Source organism: Chaetodon trifascialis, chromosome 17, assembly GCF_039877785.1.
Source record: "Chaetodon trifascialis isolate fChaTrf1 chromosome 17, fChaTrf1.hap1, whole genome shotgun sequence".
NCBI classification, from domain to species: domain Eukaryota; kingdom Metazoa; phylum Chordata; class Actinopteri; order Chaetodontiformes; family Chaetodontidae; genus Chaetodon; species Chaetodon trifascialis.
The window spans coordinates 22,217,799-22,233,245 of record NC_092072.1 but is presented as its reverse complement, the minus strand read 5'-3'; the positions used below and the strand labels follow the sequence as shown (position 1 = coordinate 22,233,245).

Here is a 15,447-nt window from a genome sequence, read left to right as displayed (position 1 = left end):
AGAATACAAAAGGGTTCATCAGCTCAGGAGTATTATATGCTCAGCAAATTTCATTGCAATCTGTCACTTAACGTCAGTTAATGAGATATGTATGTTTAAATTTGACATCTTGTTCTGAGGTTGGTGCTACACAACATTGTCATGCAGTGTCCAGAAAAATGGTTCATCCTCTGGAGAGGCGTGTGTGTTCTGTTATCTTTGTGCAATGGTTTGTGCGGCCAAAATAGTGCTGGCACTAACCTTGCTAGCAGGAATTTTTTCATTTTTTACACTGAAATGCACCATTACTCTTCTATTATTATTGAGGTGCAGAGGTCACAGAATGCTCTACGGAAGTCACATGACACATGGCGTGACAAACCCCACCGCCAATGTTGCTGGTTTTTGACAAGACCCGGTTGCAAATTTACAAATCCTACCATGGCCTTCACCACAGTAGGATTGGAACTCTAGTTTCACATAGCCTACCATTAAAAGCTTTTTTAAGGCTTCTCATTGGCCAACATGGCTTTGGCTTTAGGGCATGGGTTATTTCGGTGCCTGTTTTTGTGGCACACTCTTGACAGGCCTTCAGTCGTGTTTTTGCATTTTTTGCAGATTTTTTTCTTCTGTTTTAATTTACATTTTTTGGGGCTGTACATCCAATATTAAGTAATATTTCTTGGTCTGGCTCTAGCCTTGATGGAGCTTGATGCTGTCATAAGAGTAAAGATAAGGAGGGTCACTGGAACCAAAATCATCCTCATCAGATTTCATTGAAGTATTTGAGCTATTGAGCCTTGGAAATAGTATTTGACGAAAATATTGAGCACAAAATCCACTTGCTGGAATTTTGTGGAGCTTTCAGAAATTTTTATGGCACCCATCAGATGATTAAGTTGTTCATTTGTTCGACTTTTTTTTGTCAAATTGTCAGTGTTTTGTCAGTTTCTAACAAATGGAGCCGATACTGCTGTCCCCATTGGCATAGAAAGCAAAGGTGAAATTTTTAGCATATTGTAACAAAAGGCACAGTTTGTCTGCAGGTGGATTTCGGAAATATTGGTGAAGAAAAAGGCTGCCCCTTTGTTCTTTAAACAATTGTGGGGGACAGATAGAAAGAGAGACATTTTGGTTTTCAACATGGTGGCATCTCCGTGAGATGGAACCAACTCACCGTAGCGAACTGTAGCTGCCCCAATCCCTCATCCTTGACCCTAGGGTCTTTGGGGACCGAACAGCAGTAAGCAAACCGGAGATCAGCTCAGCTACAGCTGGTTTCTGGTTATTGGATGAGACTGAGGCCAGGAGGCACAGGAAGGGGAGGGGCCGAGAGATAAAGAGAGAGAAAAGCTAGCAGGGAGGTTCTGGAAAGCAGTAACCTTTCTGATGATGAGTGCGTTTCCCATTACTGCTCTGACACTGGATCCGGGGAGATGATTTAATGGCGGCATTTTGTTTTTGCTGACTTCACCTTTTTTCCCCCTATTAAAACAGAAAACACAAGAGCTCAGACTGGGGCTGAGTGGGAAGTGCGGCCAAGCAGCTAAAATCTATTACTCCTCAACTTTTTCCCCTGTCTCTTTATCCCACTGATTCCTCCACAGTGTGGGTGCTCTCAAATGCTCCCTGAGGTAAACGTTCTCCCCTCTCCTCCTCCTCGCCTGGTTTCTGTCTTACCATCTTATAACTGCTCTGTCGTGCCTCCCAACCCATTTTTTAATCATTACACACCATATATGAACCACAAAGCTCTACTGGTGCCTTATATCTATTGATTACCTCGCCATGGTCTTGTTTTAATGGAGTTGTAATGTTCTACAAGCTGTTTGTATCTCTAGTAGAATTTACGTAGCTAGTAGGCTTGCTGGCCTGGTGAGACGCCACAAGGCGCCAGTTTGTCCCACAGAAGTGATGACAGAGACCTGCTGCTGAAATCAACTCTTCTCCAGGGTTGTTCCCAGTTCACTGGGGCCCCCTGCTGGAAAATATGAAAAACCTCAGACACATTAAAAGCACCTAGTGAGAGCGGTAGAGATCACTCCCCTTCCTTTCCATACCAGCGGTGAATAAGTTGTGTTCAAATGAGCTAATAAAGGCAGCCCCTCTCACTTGGCTTTCTCCATAGGTGTGACTTCAGCAGTCCATTCATTGCTTCCCCCCTCTTGTAAAACAATGGCTCTTTTATAATGTTGCAGTGACCCAACAGTAAATCAAAAAAGTAGGAGGCTCACAAAGTCCAATAATCCACTCCTTTCTATGGAAAGACACCAGCACACTTTGTCATGGATGAGAGTCAATGGCTGAGCGCTTTGTGTCATATTGATTTCTGTCACGTGGACACTCCCAAGATAATTGCATTGCCCACTTGTGATAAATTCACTGCCTTGTTTCAGTCACTTGGGCTCAGACACCAGAGCTGGTGGAGAGAAAGGAAGTTTTCGAGGCCACAAACCCACTGTCAATACATGGACCCATGACTGTGGATACAAAGCAGTTGGGAAGCAACATCAATAACCCTACAGGTTCTGTGTCTCATCATTAAGGTTATTAGCTCAGTGCCTCATTTCTGTGTTTTTGATTTTTGTCATTGTTTTGTCATCTGGTTTGGTTTTGATAAGGAAAGGAGAACATGGGAGCTGATGCCTATCTAAATAGCTACTCCTCAAGGGGTTCAGCCACAGAGAAGCTAATCAAAATAGACTAAATGATTACACCCTAAAGTAAACAAGTTATTCACTGATATTAACACTTGAAGCAAGGCTATGTCATAAATAAAAAAACTGAATTCAAAAGAACAAAAGCAGCAGCTTGTGGTTGCTAATGTTGTCAAACCTTCTGTCCATATTGCTGTATAATATATATATTATCACATGATTGTTACATTTGGCCGCAGTGACAAAGGTGGGTCAGCATTAAAGCTGGGTATGCTTGAAACAAACTTGTCATTATGACCTGTTGTCCAACATGTCTGAAGGACAAGTGTTTTTATGCCTGTCATCATGGAGAGGGGCGAGATGTGATAATCCTTCAAATTGGAGTAAAGATACACTCTCTTTGATAGTCTTGAACAGACATTCAAGGTGTGGCTCAAGAGCTGTCCACCTATCAGAAGGTCAGTGGTTCGATCCCTGGCCTCAGCAGTCCACGTGCAGTGTCCTTGGGCATGATACTGAACCCCAAAGTTGCCCCGATGCTGGTGTCTGAGTGTTTTTGAATGCGTAACGCTCTTAATGAGCAGGTTTAGCCACCATACGAATGTATGCGAATGGGTGAATGCAGACTTTTACAAAAAAGTGCTTTGAATGGTAGTCAGACTAGAAAAGCTCTATACAAATAGTCCATTTACAATTTATGGTGTTTCACTGTGGTGGGAATATGAATGACAGAAATTGTGAGAGTTTGAGAGAGAAGCTCAGACCCTGCCTACTCTCTTGTACCTTTCCATGGAAGTGAGCTGATTGATTTTCAATGGAATTTGATTTCATTTTGATAGCATTTTTATAGCACCGAATCACAACAAAAGTTATCTTTCATATAGAGCAGGTCGACATTCTTTACTACAAGGACTTTCAGACTTGGATTTTTCCATCATTGGAAAGGCGTGGGGATGAGGGGATTACACTGTTGACTATCCAACAAGCACTTCAGGTGAACCTTTGCTGAACCTTACACAAGGTCTCATGAGCAGTAGCTTATGTTCAGTGATTTTAGCAAGCTTAACTGGAATCATCAGTTTTGCTGACTTGTATCTCTTCTCAACTTGCACTACTGCTTTGTTGCATTTCAGCATTTACCATCATCTCATAGCTGACGCATGTAGCGATAGTGACAAGGGTGGGTCAGGGTCAGGGTTACTGCTGCCTTTCAAAAGTTGCATAGACTTGCTTTAATTGCTTTTGTGCTGGTTTCTCAAGTGTTATTTACAAAACACAGAATGCTTTGCACTGATCATTTTCCATTGATTAAGAGATGTAATGAGTAAAATTATGTTATGTGGCATCATATCTCTGTCTAGATATGAATTAGATACTGACTGTTTGAATTGATAAGGTTATTCTCTGACACTACAACACAAAAACCCCAAACATTTGTAAATAAATCAGTTTGCTTCGAGTTCTAGCTACTCTTTTTGAAATCGACTCATAAAACTAATCAAGTACATTAGGAAATGAGCAAGATTTGTTGCTGTCCTCTGCTTCGACATGGTTCACTTCACTTGAATTATCTTTCTACATTTTCAAGTCTAAAGAGTTCACATTTAGGCATACAGTATAAGTAATTCAATTTAAAATTGTGTCATACATGTCCTCATCAGTTTGATTTAATTTAGTTGTGGTGATACGTCATTGAATATTACTGCAGGCTTTGTGGATGAATGGAGGATCTTTGTGGTTCCTTGAGTAATGGTGCTTCCTCTTCCCCTTATGAGACCCAGACAGAAATGTGACAGCAATTTTGAAGAGGTGGGTGAGATCAAACGAAGCCAGCTTAGAACTGCGGGCCATCAGCCTTGCTTGGCGACGACAGGTTCTGGGGTGACACCCGAGGGGAGGAGGGGAACTAAGAATTTCACACAGAGATTAAATACCAGATGAAAGTGGACACAAATCGCCAACTGAGAGCAACACGTGTAGCAGACAAAAGCAATCAATCATGTCCCCTCCACCACCTCACCTCCAATAAGATTACATCAATCAATAACCTCTCTTATGAGTGATTGGATTTTGTCTGGTTCCAAAGTACAAGGGAAGGGGAGGGGGGCTGCTCAATTTTTCCAATGATTAAAGCAGGGCCAAATTGCTTTGATAACATCAAGGACCTTGCTAAGGCTGGGTGTGTAAGGGCAGTTTTGGGAGCAGATAGGCTGGTGGTAGCAGGTGGCTCAGACAATGAAGCGACTGAACACTGGCTACATTACGAAGATCAGCCATTGAGGATCTAAGTTCACCATCCTCCAAGGGCCCAACGCTGCACATATTTGATTTTTATGGAACTAAAGCACCAGCCAGAAGCATTTGTTTCCTCACTACCTCTGTAGTTAAGCGACAGTCTGCAGTAAAAGATCACATGACATCATATCTGTATGGTTAAGGCTTCATACATTTTAACCAAGCAAACACATCCCATGAAGTACTTCCTTTTCAGTCTTATACAGCTTTAATGGCTAATTTTCTAGCAATGTATGAGATGATAATGTGAAAACACTATGACACTTTGAAAGGCATAACTCATAGAGATGAATTTCCATAGAATTATCACCTGAATCTGCAGCTCCCCTCAGCTTTCCAGGGCTTTCTAGTGAGGTTCAGCTAACTGTGTCCGACTGCAACTTTAATGTATTTGCTCTCATTTTTATCCCCAGGAAGTTGATTTCAGCAATGGCAGACAGATGCTGTTAGTGGCTAAAGAGCCAGATATTTCCTTCAGGAGTTAGTAGAGACCAAAAACAGAACTAAAAGAAAGTGAATATTGGTCTTAAATTTGCCAGGAGGTCAGAAATACAATTAAAAAGAATGATAATGTTGCTCTGTAACTGCTGGATGTTTAAATAAACAACTGTTTAAATGTATTGTCTATGTACCTTTTCAGCTGAGGATATGTAAAAAAGGATGAACAATTTACAACATTATCTTGTATTTATGTTTTACACATGGTTGTAGTTGTGAAAGGAGGAAGCCAAATTACTTTGGTGATCCCCTTAATTTTTCTTAGTTTTACTAACAGGTGCATTGAGACACAAACTATGTAAACTGAGGAACCAGAAGTCCTGCACGCTGTAAGTCATTTGCAGTCACTGGAGTTTAACAGATAATAAGTAAACAACAGTGCGTTGGATTTCTGGTTCCTTCTGAATAAATGTCTTTAAGATCAGAGTTTTCTGGAGTCCCCAGCTAGCGTCTGTGCAGTGGTACTGCATCTTCAGGAACTTTGGCCTTCAGTGTCAGGCCATAGTGGTCATTTAGTAGCTACTGCTTTAAAGTGTGAATCAAATCTCTTTCCTGAACATACATCTGTGATAAAAAAAATGTACATTGCCAATGAAAACATTGTTGTCAGATACTTCTTTTTGGATACAAGCCCATAGCAGGTGAGACAGCATTTAGTTTTCGATACTACAGCCAGCTGACGGGCCAAACTTGCCAAACACAGCAGTCCAGTTAGATAGTTGGTTGATTGCTGACATGAATACCAGCACTGAGTGATGGAATGAATGGATGACACTCCCCTTTCCCGCAGAAGACAGATGCTGAATCCTTAAAGGAACAGTTGGGCATTTGGGGAAATTAGTAACAAGCAGAACAGCTTTGGATTTTGTTTTTGCTTTTTTTTTTGTTTGTTTTTGCTTTATTTTTCATTCTGGAGGGGGTTACTCATTTTTTATGAGCCGTTTTTCCTACTCGGAGTCTTTGAGCTAAACTCCTCTTTGTGTTCAAAACACATTTCAGATGAAATTGATTAATTTAATGACTTGGATTGATGGCAAAAGAGAACATTTCCCAAAGTATTTTAACCGGCCTCGATGCTTTGTGCTGTTCCGGACCAGATGGTGGCACAGCAAAAACTGTGTGTACATGATTATCCTCACCAGTGGATATGGTGGAAGTGGTGATTAGGTACTTGATTCTGATTCTGATTGAGCAGCTAGTTGGCAAGCCAGTGTGGCTGGTGAGCTCATCAGTAACATGCTAGTGCTAGTGAACCACAATAGTACACCAAGCTAGCTGGCTTGCTTGCACTACTTGCACGACTTCTGTTTGCTAGTTAGAGAGAAATCCAACATCATCGACTCTTTGTCTGTTTTGTAGTATTAGCTCACATGACACAGGTAACACTATGACAGTTTCTTTCACTGGGGGCTCTCACCTTTCTTTTCCTCAAACGTCGACACTGTCAACATGTTTGGCTATTGGTCAATGTGAAGTACTGTGCCGTAGTTCACCAAAATTGATCTCTACGTGAAAGCTCATTGTGCCTTTACTTTGATTCCATGAGCAATTATTCTAACTGCACTGAACATAATCTATTTCTGTAATAAAAGTGTTGCCAGGCCTTTACAGCAGTGGTGTGTGGTTGTGTTGGTCAGTGTGAATATGAGAAACTGTCCAAAATTAAAGCTCACTTTTGCTGAAACATAGCTGAATTTAACCCGCCTGCCATGTATAAATGAAGATTAAAAACCACATTATCACACACAGACACAGAAAATGGTGCGTCTGCATCAGTGAGCACTGCTTTAATTCAAAGATTTTGCCCACAATACACACCAAACATTACAACAGGGTTCATTAAGGTAAAGTAATTATGGAAGCATGTGTGCAGCTGTCACAGTCTTGCTAAACAAAAAGAGCCCTCCTGTGTGTTTGGAAGGTCTTCAAGAGTCTCCAGCAGTGAAACTGAAGAGTATGCTCCTTCCTTTTTGCCTTAGTTGGAGATTCATGTGAAATCAATTGGCGGTTTGTGTGCAACAAAAGGAGTGTGCTCATTAGAGAGGCACACACACTTTGGTCATTTGTCTTCTATTCACTAGGTGGCCGGAGGGCACTTTAAACTCCCATCGTTTACGAGGCAGATATGCCTGCTCAGCCTATCCAAGATTCTTTGGCGTGCGTGTTTGCGTGTGTGTGTGTGTGGGGGGGGGGGGGGGGGGGGGTGAGTGAGTGAGTGAGTGAGTAAAAGAGAGGGAGAGAGAGAGAGAGAGATCCACCTGCCTCGGCATATTTGCGCTAATGTGCACCAGCTGGTAGCTTATGCCCCTACAACTCATAAGATGCCAATTATCTATGCCAATTAAATTTCTACTCTGATTTGAGTAAATCTACCATGCTTAATGTGTAAACACTACAGGTATATTATTAGACCTATTTCACAGATTTTCTTTTCCTAGTGCCAGAGGGCTACCTTCCATAATGTTATCCTAGCTGGTATCATATCAGAGTTTAGCCCTTCTCACTCTGAATGCAGGTGGAGTCTCCACTGTGTTTTCTTGGTTGCTTATACAGTAGGATAACTCTGGTTTATTACAACTTGGGTCTTATGTTTATGTATGTTTGTGTGTTTGTTCTTTGGCCATCATTTCCAGTGACAACAAGTCAGCAAATTAATTGCTGACATCTGGAATCACAGTGACATTGTCTGAAAAGTCAGTCAATCACACAGATTGGAAACAAAATTCACAGGATAGCCAAATGTACTTGTTAGTCAATGGTAAACTCATTACCTAAACTCTCCGTTGTAAACGTCCATCACAGTTTCCAGACTCCCTGGATCAACATTGACCTATTGTAGTTTGACAGGGTTTTCCTACATAGTGAAGGCTTATTACAAAAAAAACATTATCAAAAAGTTGTGATGCATTTATATTGAAAATAGTTCCAAACCCTTTTCTAGTGTGTAGGGAAGCCTTTATGGTACTGTGTCATGTATTGGGCCACAGTAGAGGGCTTTTGTACAGCATTGATTTTGAACACAGTGGTTTTTGTTTAGCGGGAGAAAAATACTTACAGGCAGACAAGTTGATTATTCAGAAAAAAGCTTGAACTGTATCCACAGAATCTATTTTGAGCCTTGATTGACTGTTGTGGGTATGTGATGAAAATTGAAAATTATTTCAATATCATTAGCAAAATGAAATAAGAGAAATTCACTGTTGGTTTGCTCATGGATACTATCCTCCATGGATACAAATTCTGAATAAATTGAACAAAAGAATGCAGAATGGCCCTCCCCAAGCGCATAATTCCTTCATGTTCAGACCAGAAGTGCTCTCAGCCCCTTTCTGTGGAACATCAGCCTCTTCATATTTTGCCTCAGTCAAAGCCTGAGGCATACTTGCCATCTATCATATTGCATTTGTAGTGCCATCAGATCCGATACCATCAAACTGCCTAATTCCTTTCAACGCACACATCCAACACAAAGCTGGCTTCATTGTTGAGACTAGTAATTGATATCCAAACACTGGCGGCACAAATCATGCACAGATAGCTTTGTGGACTGAGTGTATAAATTCATCCTGAAACCACAGCATGAAAAGACAGAACAGTCCTGACCAAATGGAACAGAATCAGTATAATGAATTAAAAGCATGGATGTATCTGAACCAGGATAGACTGACCTGTGTCTGTAGCACAAAGAGAGTAGACTTTTCTTTTAATCATTTATGAGGCTGACTGCCCTTCAACAAGCCCCTGCCTGGTAAACACACACACACACACACACACACACACACACACACACACACACACACACACACACACACACACACACACTCCTCAATTAGAGCCAATTATGTCCTAATCAATGAAGGAGATTCACGTTCTCCAATGAAAATCTGATAACAGCTTAACAGCCAGAGAGGTCAAGCTGAACCTGCTCTATTCGTCTCCATTATAGAGGAAAGAAGGACAGCTTGAGAGGTTGGAAAACAGGGAAAGAAACATAAGACACAAATGACAGATGTACCACTGACCACTGACATCTTTATTTGCCAGAGTTCAACTTTTGAAGTGAATAACAAACAATTTTGAAAATCTTTTTATGGATGGCAATGTCTGTCAGTCTACCACTTGGATGAACACAACTGTTGGATGAATTGTAATCACTTCGATGATCCCCAGATTTTGCTCTAGCACATCATCAACTCAGAATTTCAGTTTGTTCATTAAATGACCAAATACCTGTAACACTAATGACATTGCTATCATCCTCAGCTGTACTTGATTAAACCCCTACAACACAAAACAGTCCGGTGCACTGACAGTTACGCAGAGCAGTCTGGTTGTTACGTGGAGTTTCATGAAGTTTGGTACCATGCCTGTAAAGAGACCAAAACTTGTATGCATTGACTTATGAGAAAATGGATAAACTATTGTTTGCCAAGAAATAAATAATAATTCCAGCGCACAGCTCTCTCTCTGAAACAAATTCTTGTTTTCACATTTATTTTTCTTTACAAGTTCAACTTCAAATTCAGTTCAACTTCGGTTTATTTAAAATGCAAATGACTAAAAACAAAAGCAGAAAAGAAAACATAAGATATTTTATGAAAAGTACACATGCACTGGTAAAATGGTCTATATCGTCAATTGATGGCCCGCAGGTCACATCTAGCCTGCCACATTCCCAGAATATTAATGAAGTCAGAAAATGTATGAATGTAATGTTACTCACCAGTGGAAAAGGTCCAGCCCGTCCTCAGAGTGATGGTTGAAAAAGTCCATAATTCATAATTTACCCACAAAGCGTGTGTATTAGAGACAAGGGACATCACTTGTGTTTATTTTTGTTGGCCACCTGTTGTGTTGCATCTCAAACTGAATATTTTTGTTTGCTTCTTGGGATCTTGAAGAGGAGTTTTCATTGAGGTAAGCATACGTTGGTAGTTCAACTTTGGATTTTGTTTTGAAAAAAGTCCAGAATTCATAGTTCACCAGTTCTACAGAAATGGATACTGACAGATAATCACAAAGCTTACCCACTAGACCCAGGAGGCATCATTTCTGTTTATTTGGTGGTCCTGTTGCGATTAGGACGCACTCATTGGTAATTGAACTGTAGGTTTTGTATGAAGCTCTGAGGTCTCTGTTCACATTGATATAGACTCATAAAATAACATTAATTTTGAAAGAAAGTGAAAATATTAAACAATAATAGGCTAATTGGGCCTAAATATTATTCGATTTTTTTATTTTTTTATTTTTTTTGTCTAGCCCCAGAGAAAAATGCCTTGGAAAAAAATGCGTTTGGAGACTCCTGCCATACCTCATGTTATGAATAGGCTACAATATATTATGAAGCATGAAGTTTTCTATTTTGAAATACATTTTCTATTGATCAATACATTGTTAATGACAGTGAATATTCAGCACAGCTGGAGATCATTCGCAGTGATCCTGTCACCACATGAATGTGGTTTTAACAAAGCGTATTTCCCTGTCATTGACATTGCTGTCATGGTGTTGCTAACTGCTGGAGACAGTGTTGTGTGTTTCTGCTCCTGAATTCACACATTAACATTACACCAGAGAGTTTGCTACCAGCTCCTAAATGACAGAAACAGTATGTATCTCCTTTCTCCAGCACACAATAACTAGTGTAAATGTAATTATAAGAATATTTCTAAGTCAGAAATAAATATAGACTAACTGTCTGAGCCTTGTCTGCCTTGTTTTGATGCTTTCCCAGTCACTAGAGATGTAACATTACTTATTTTAGTGAATATTATTCTGTTATCCCAATTGTTCCAGACCTCTGACCTTGAAAAAAAATTACATGTGGACCTTTGAGTGTTAAGTTTGAAAAACTCCTGGCATAGAGATTTGTTCACTGTGATGATCTACTTGTATGATTGGCCACTTGCAGAGTTGCTCCAGCATGTGATTGCTAACTCAGTTCCACACTCATATATGTGTAAAGGTACACAGTTTAAAATAACATGGTGGCTTATTTCAACTGCTAAACCTGCCTGTTAATTGTGTTGTCAGTTCTGCTCATTTGTTAAAGGATTTTCTACATTATGTGAGTAACAGTTATTTTTTTTACCATTAAAAAGATTAGGTATAACTTGCTTGTCATTTTCTGTGTCCTCTGTGTTGTCTAACCATTGTTACCTCACCTGAGGACACAGGGTTAGTCCAGCTTCAGGAGACCCAGCAGGCATTTATATGACACCAACAAGGCCTGTATTTATCTGGCTGCCGATATGAACCATTGGACAGTCAATGGCTGTGTAAGGTCAAGGGAGGGGAGTGATTAGAGGGATTTTGGAATGCATGAGCAAAGTCTCATGACTGACAACTAGCTGCCTTGTCATCATCCATCATAGCTTCTGAGCTGACCTCATCATTGTACGAAGACGGTGGATTTATTTATGTGAGGAGCAACACATGCCCTGTCTGTGCCTCAGGTGTGACGAGTGCCGGCTCTGCTATCACTTCGGGTGTCTGGATCCCCCGCTGAAGAAATCCCCCAAGCAGACGGGATATGGCTGGATCTGCCAGGAGTGTGACACATCCTCCTCCAAGGTGAGTGTGTGTGTATGAAAGCAACAAAGCAGGGATGGAGAGTTAACATCTCTCCTCATGAGAGTTTGTTGCTAAGATATAATTTTGTACTGTATATGCTTGGTGTTTTTTGTTTGTTTGTTTGTTTGTTTGTTTTTTACTTCTGTACTCATTTGGTTAAAATTTCTGAATATTTTCTTATTCCAAGATGGAGATCCACATTTGACAACCTTGTTTTCAAACCATTTCCTGAACCATTTCAAACTTTTATTCAACTGAATTCTTATCGATATTGGATTTCATTTCAATGTAACTGCCAACAATGGTTGTTTTGCAGCCATTTTGTCACTGGTTTGTTGGCATATCTGTTATAGCTATAATAGCAGTCTCAAATTTACAATATACCTGACTCTAAATTACAACTTGGAGACTGACATGAGTCTGAACGATATAACCTGATCAAGGCATTAGAAATTACAGGAGAATGTACTAAGTGCTGCGGTCACAGATGGAGCAACCAGTTTTGACAGCCTAGTCTTGTGCCATCATGCTAATGCTAGTTAGAAAATTTCCTTTTTGAAATGCAGGAATAACACTATCTGAGCTGAGGAGATTGACAACTTAGCAGGTGTTGAAATACCTTTCACAAAAAGTAATGTCAAGTGAGATTCAGGTATAAACTTAACAGCACAATCTGTTCTCCAAATGTTGCATATCATAAAGGGGCAGAGATTAAATTACTAATGGTCACAAACACTATACACTAGTCAAACAGCACTGATGGAGTACATTTTAGGGATACTGTTAAAAGGAAGGACACATTGAATTGCAACTCAAACCTAAAAATTCTAAGTTTGTACGCAATAAATGTGGTTTCAAACTAACCTTTTGTTTGTATACAGGAAGACTCCACTGTCAGGTTTCCTGTTAACTGACATCCTTGCAGAGTTATTTCATTTTTTTTCTTTGTTTACTTGCTTGTTTTTATTAGATTATATTGCAATAAAGGTTAACATTTGTTCGCCTCTCAACCTAATTGATAAATGTATCCCCATTTCCATTTCTCTAGAAACTAGTAATCTGTCCTGCTAGGCTCCATCTGTGTGGAAAATGGGGGCTGATTGATGCTGCTGCAGAGGAAGTGAATTATAAAAGCCATAGTGAAAATGCTGAATCAAAGGAATCAAGCATTCAATTATCAAGAAAATCAAAGGTTAAAGCTCTCGTTTGATATTAAGTGGTCCCCATGAAAAAATCTATAAGAATCAAATTTATTTACAATGTACCTTTAGTTTTTTTTACATTCAGAACTGTACACACTGCAAATACACACATGAACATTTGGTGCTGTATTAAGTAACATATTGAACAGATTAAATTACTCTTACTTCAGCCAACCTGATGGTCTGATCTGTGCTCTTTGGCATAATTGACTTCTAGTTTTCACAGGAATGAAAACACATGACGAAAAGCTGAATATGAGTATTAGTCCATGCAGCATTTCAGTATCAGATATGAACATCTGTCTTCTTATATGCATAAAGGGACTTTGGGTTAGTTCCAGTCCATTGGGATTCCACTTTAACTTCTAACGAATCTCAGCACAGCTCTGTTGAGAAGAAGCATGCCCAGAGTTTTCAGGCATCTTGATGGTTTTATATCTTAAGTCTTAGTTTCTGTTGATGATTGGAATTCACTTCATTCAGTTAGTAAATTATGTTTACAGGCATGTTTTTATATTCTGGTTCTAGTCAATAGTACCCGTTGCAACAGCATTTCTTATGCCCAACAGCTTAAGTTATTCTCTCCTAAAGACAAAACAAACAATGTGATAAATTTTTGACATTATTTTGCACTCAATGCCCCCAGTGTACTCAGCAACATCATATTCACTCTGATCTGGTCAAAGCCCCTATGACCAGGTCATAAATACAAAAGTCAGCTCTCTGTCATTCTCTCTCTCTCTGTCATCCAGATTTCATACTACCTTAGTTGCATAAATAACTTGTTGCCATTTGTAAGATTATTCAAATCTTTGAGAGCTTGTGTGATGATGACTAGAACAAAATGGAAATATTGCCTGATATCTGGTAAGTTGTAAAGTCCTTGTGTGTAGACACAGTATGCTGCTATCTCCCCTTCAAGAGTCCATCCCAAAAAGCAAAATGTTGACTAATCTTTACCCAAAAATAACAAGCTTGAACTTGTTATGTCAGTCGGATGTGATTTTTAGGGGAAACTGTGGCCCGGAATGGCAACTGAAGAAAATGTCTCCAAAATAGAAAGGGTGTGTCCTCTTTAGATTATGGCAGCAAATATCATGGCAAATTCAGGCTGTTAGTTTTTTGAATGGATTAAAGTATTGGATGAAACAGATGGACTAACAATGTCATCTTCCTTAAGTTGTAGTCGCACTAGCACCAGTGTGAATATCTGCAATCAATTCAGTAGAAGTCCCATGCAATTGACTAATCTATCAAGAATGTATTTAATGTTTTGATGCAAGCTTTAACTGGCTCCAGCAGTTGTTCAACTTTAATCAAACTTCCTAGTCAGCCAATAGAAGCTCTGTCTGGAAATGGGGAAGTCATTATTACGTTACAATACACCAGTGGTATCAACCTGTTTTGTACAGTGTAACGCTGTTAGGCTGCATCAGTCTCATAGACAGTTTGTAGTCCGTGACCATTCTGTGTAATATTAATGACGTAATGATGGCTAAACAGAGGGATGACTTCATGACTGTAATTCCACAGCAGTCCTTAGTTTCCACAGACTTTAAAAGTAGAGGGAAAGAGAGCACTAGTTTTATATCAGCAACCCTGTATTGACAGATACCCTGAATTGAGTTTGAAAAAAATAGACTTAGACTTAGATTTGACTTTATTGATCCCAATGTGGGAAATTCTTTTGTTGCGGCAGCAGGTTAAACAATACACATAAACATAGAATAAAACTAAGAGAAAAGAGTGTTCTTGAAAAATATAACTAAGTATAGAAACATAGAATATCAGCAATTCTTAAAATATAACTAAGGATATAAAATATATAATATATAACCAAGTATATAAATAAATATTAACAGCACTTCTTAAAGAGCAAGTGATAAATAAATGTAAACAATGAAGGGTACTGGATTGGTGCATCTCCAAACTTAAGGCTAATGTGACCTGAAGGCCTAGTTCCTAGCGAGGCAAAATCAATAGCTAGTTCCAACACATTTTTTATTGCCCTCCAAAGCAATCCATTTTAATGTTTTTGAATCTGGACCGGATGATGTTGTTTGCCATTGCTTTCCAGAGCAATCCTTATACCTGTTACAAGCCAGCAATGCCTGAAAGTTTTCTGATTCACCACCTCTGTGGTTAACTTTGTATACATTAAGGTTACTAAAACTACTTGATAAAGTTTAGTGAAAGGTCATGGTAATGCTGATGGGAAGCAAACAGTGGTTTCTGTGTCA

General features: G+C 39.5%; 1 protein-coding gene across 2 annotated transcripts in view; it reads left to right on the top strand.

Annotated features, from left to right (window-relative positions):
* Nucleotides 1-15,447, top strand: part of phf14 (PHD finger protein 14) — a 91,153-nt gene that overhangs the window by 54,746 nt on the left and 20,960 nt on the right. For both annotated transcript variants that reach the window (XM_070984279.1, XM_070984278.1), the window contains exon 17: nucleotides 11,888-12,005. In XM_070984279.1, the coding sequence (XP_070840380.1) occupies nucleotides 11,888-12,005 (118 nt within the window). The remainder of the gene's footprint in view (nucleotides 1-11,887; nucleotides 12,006-15,447) is intronic.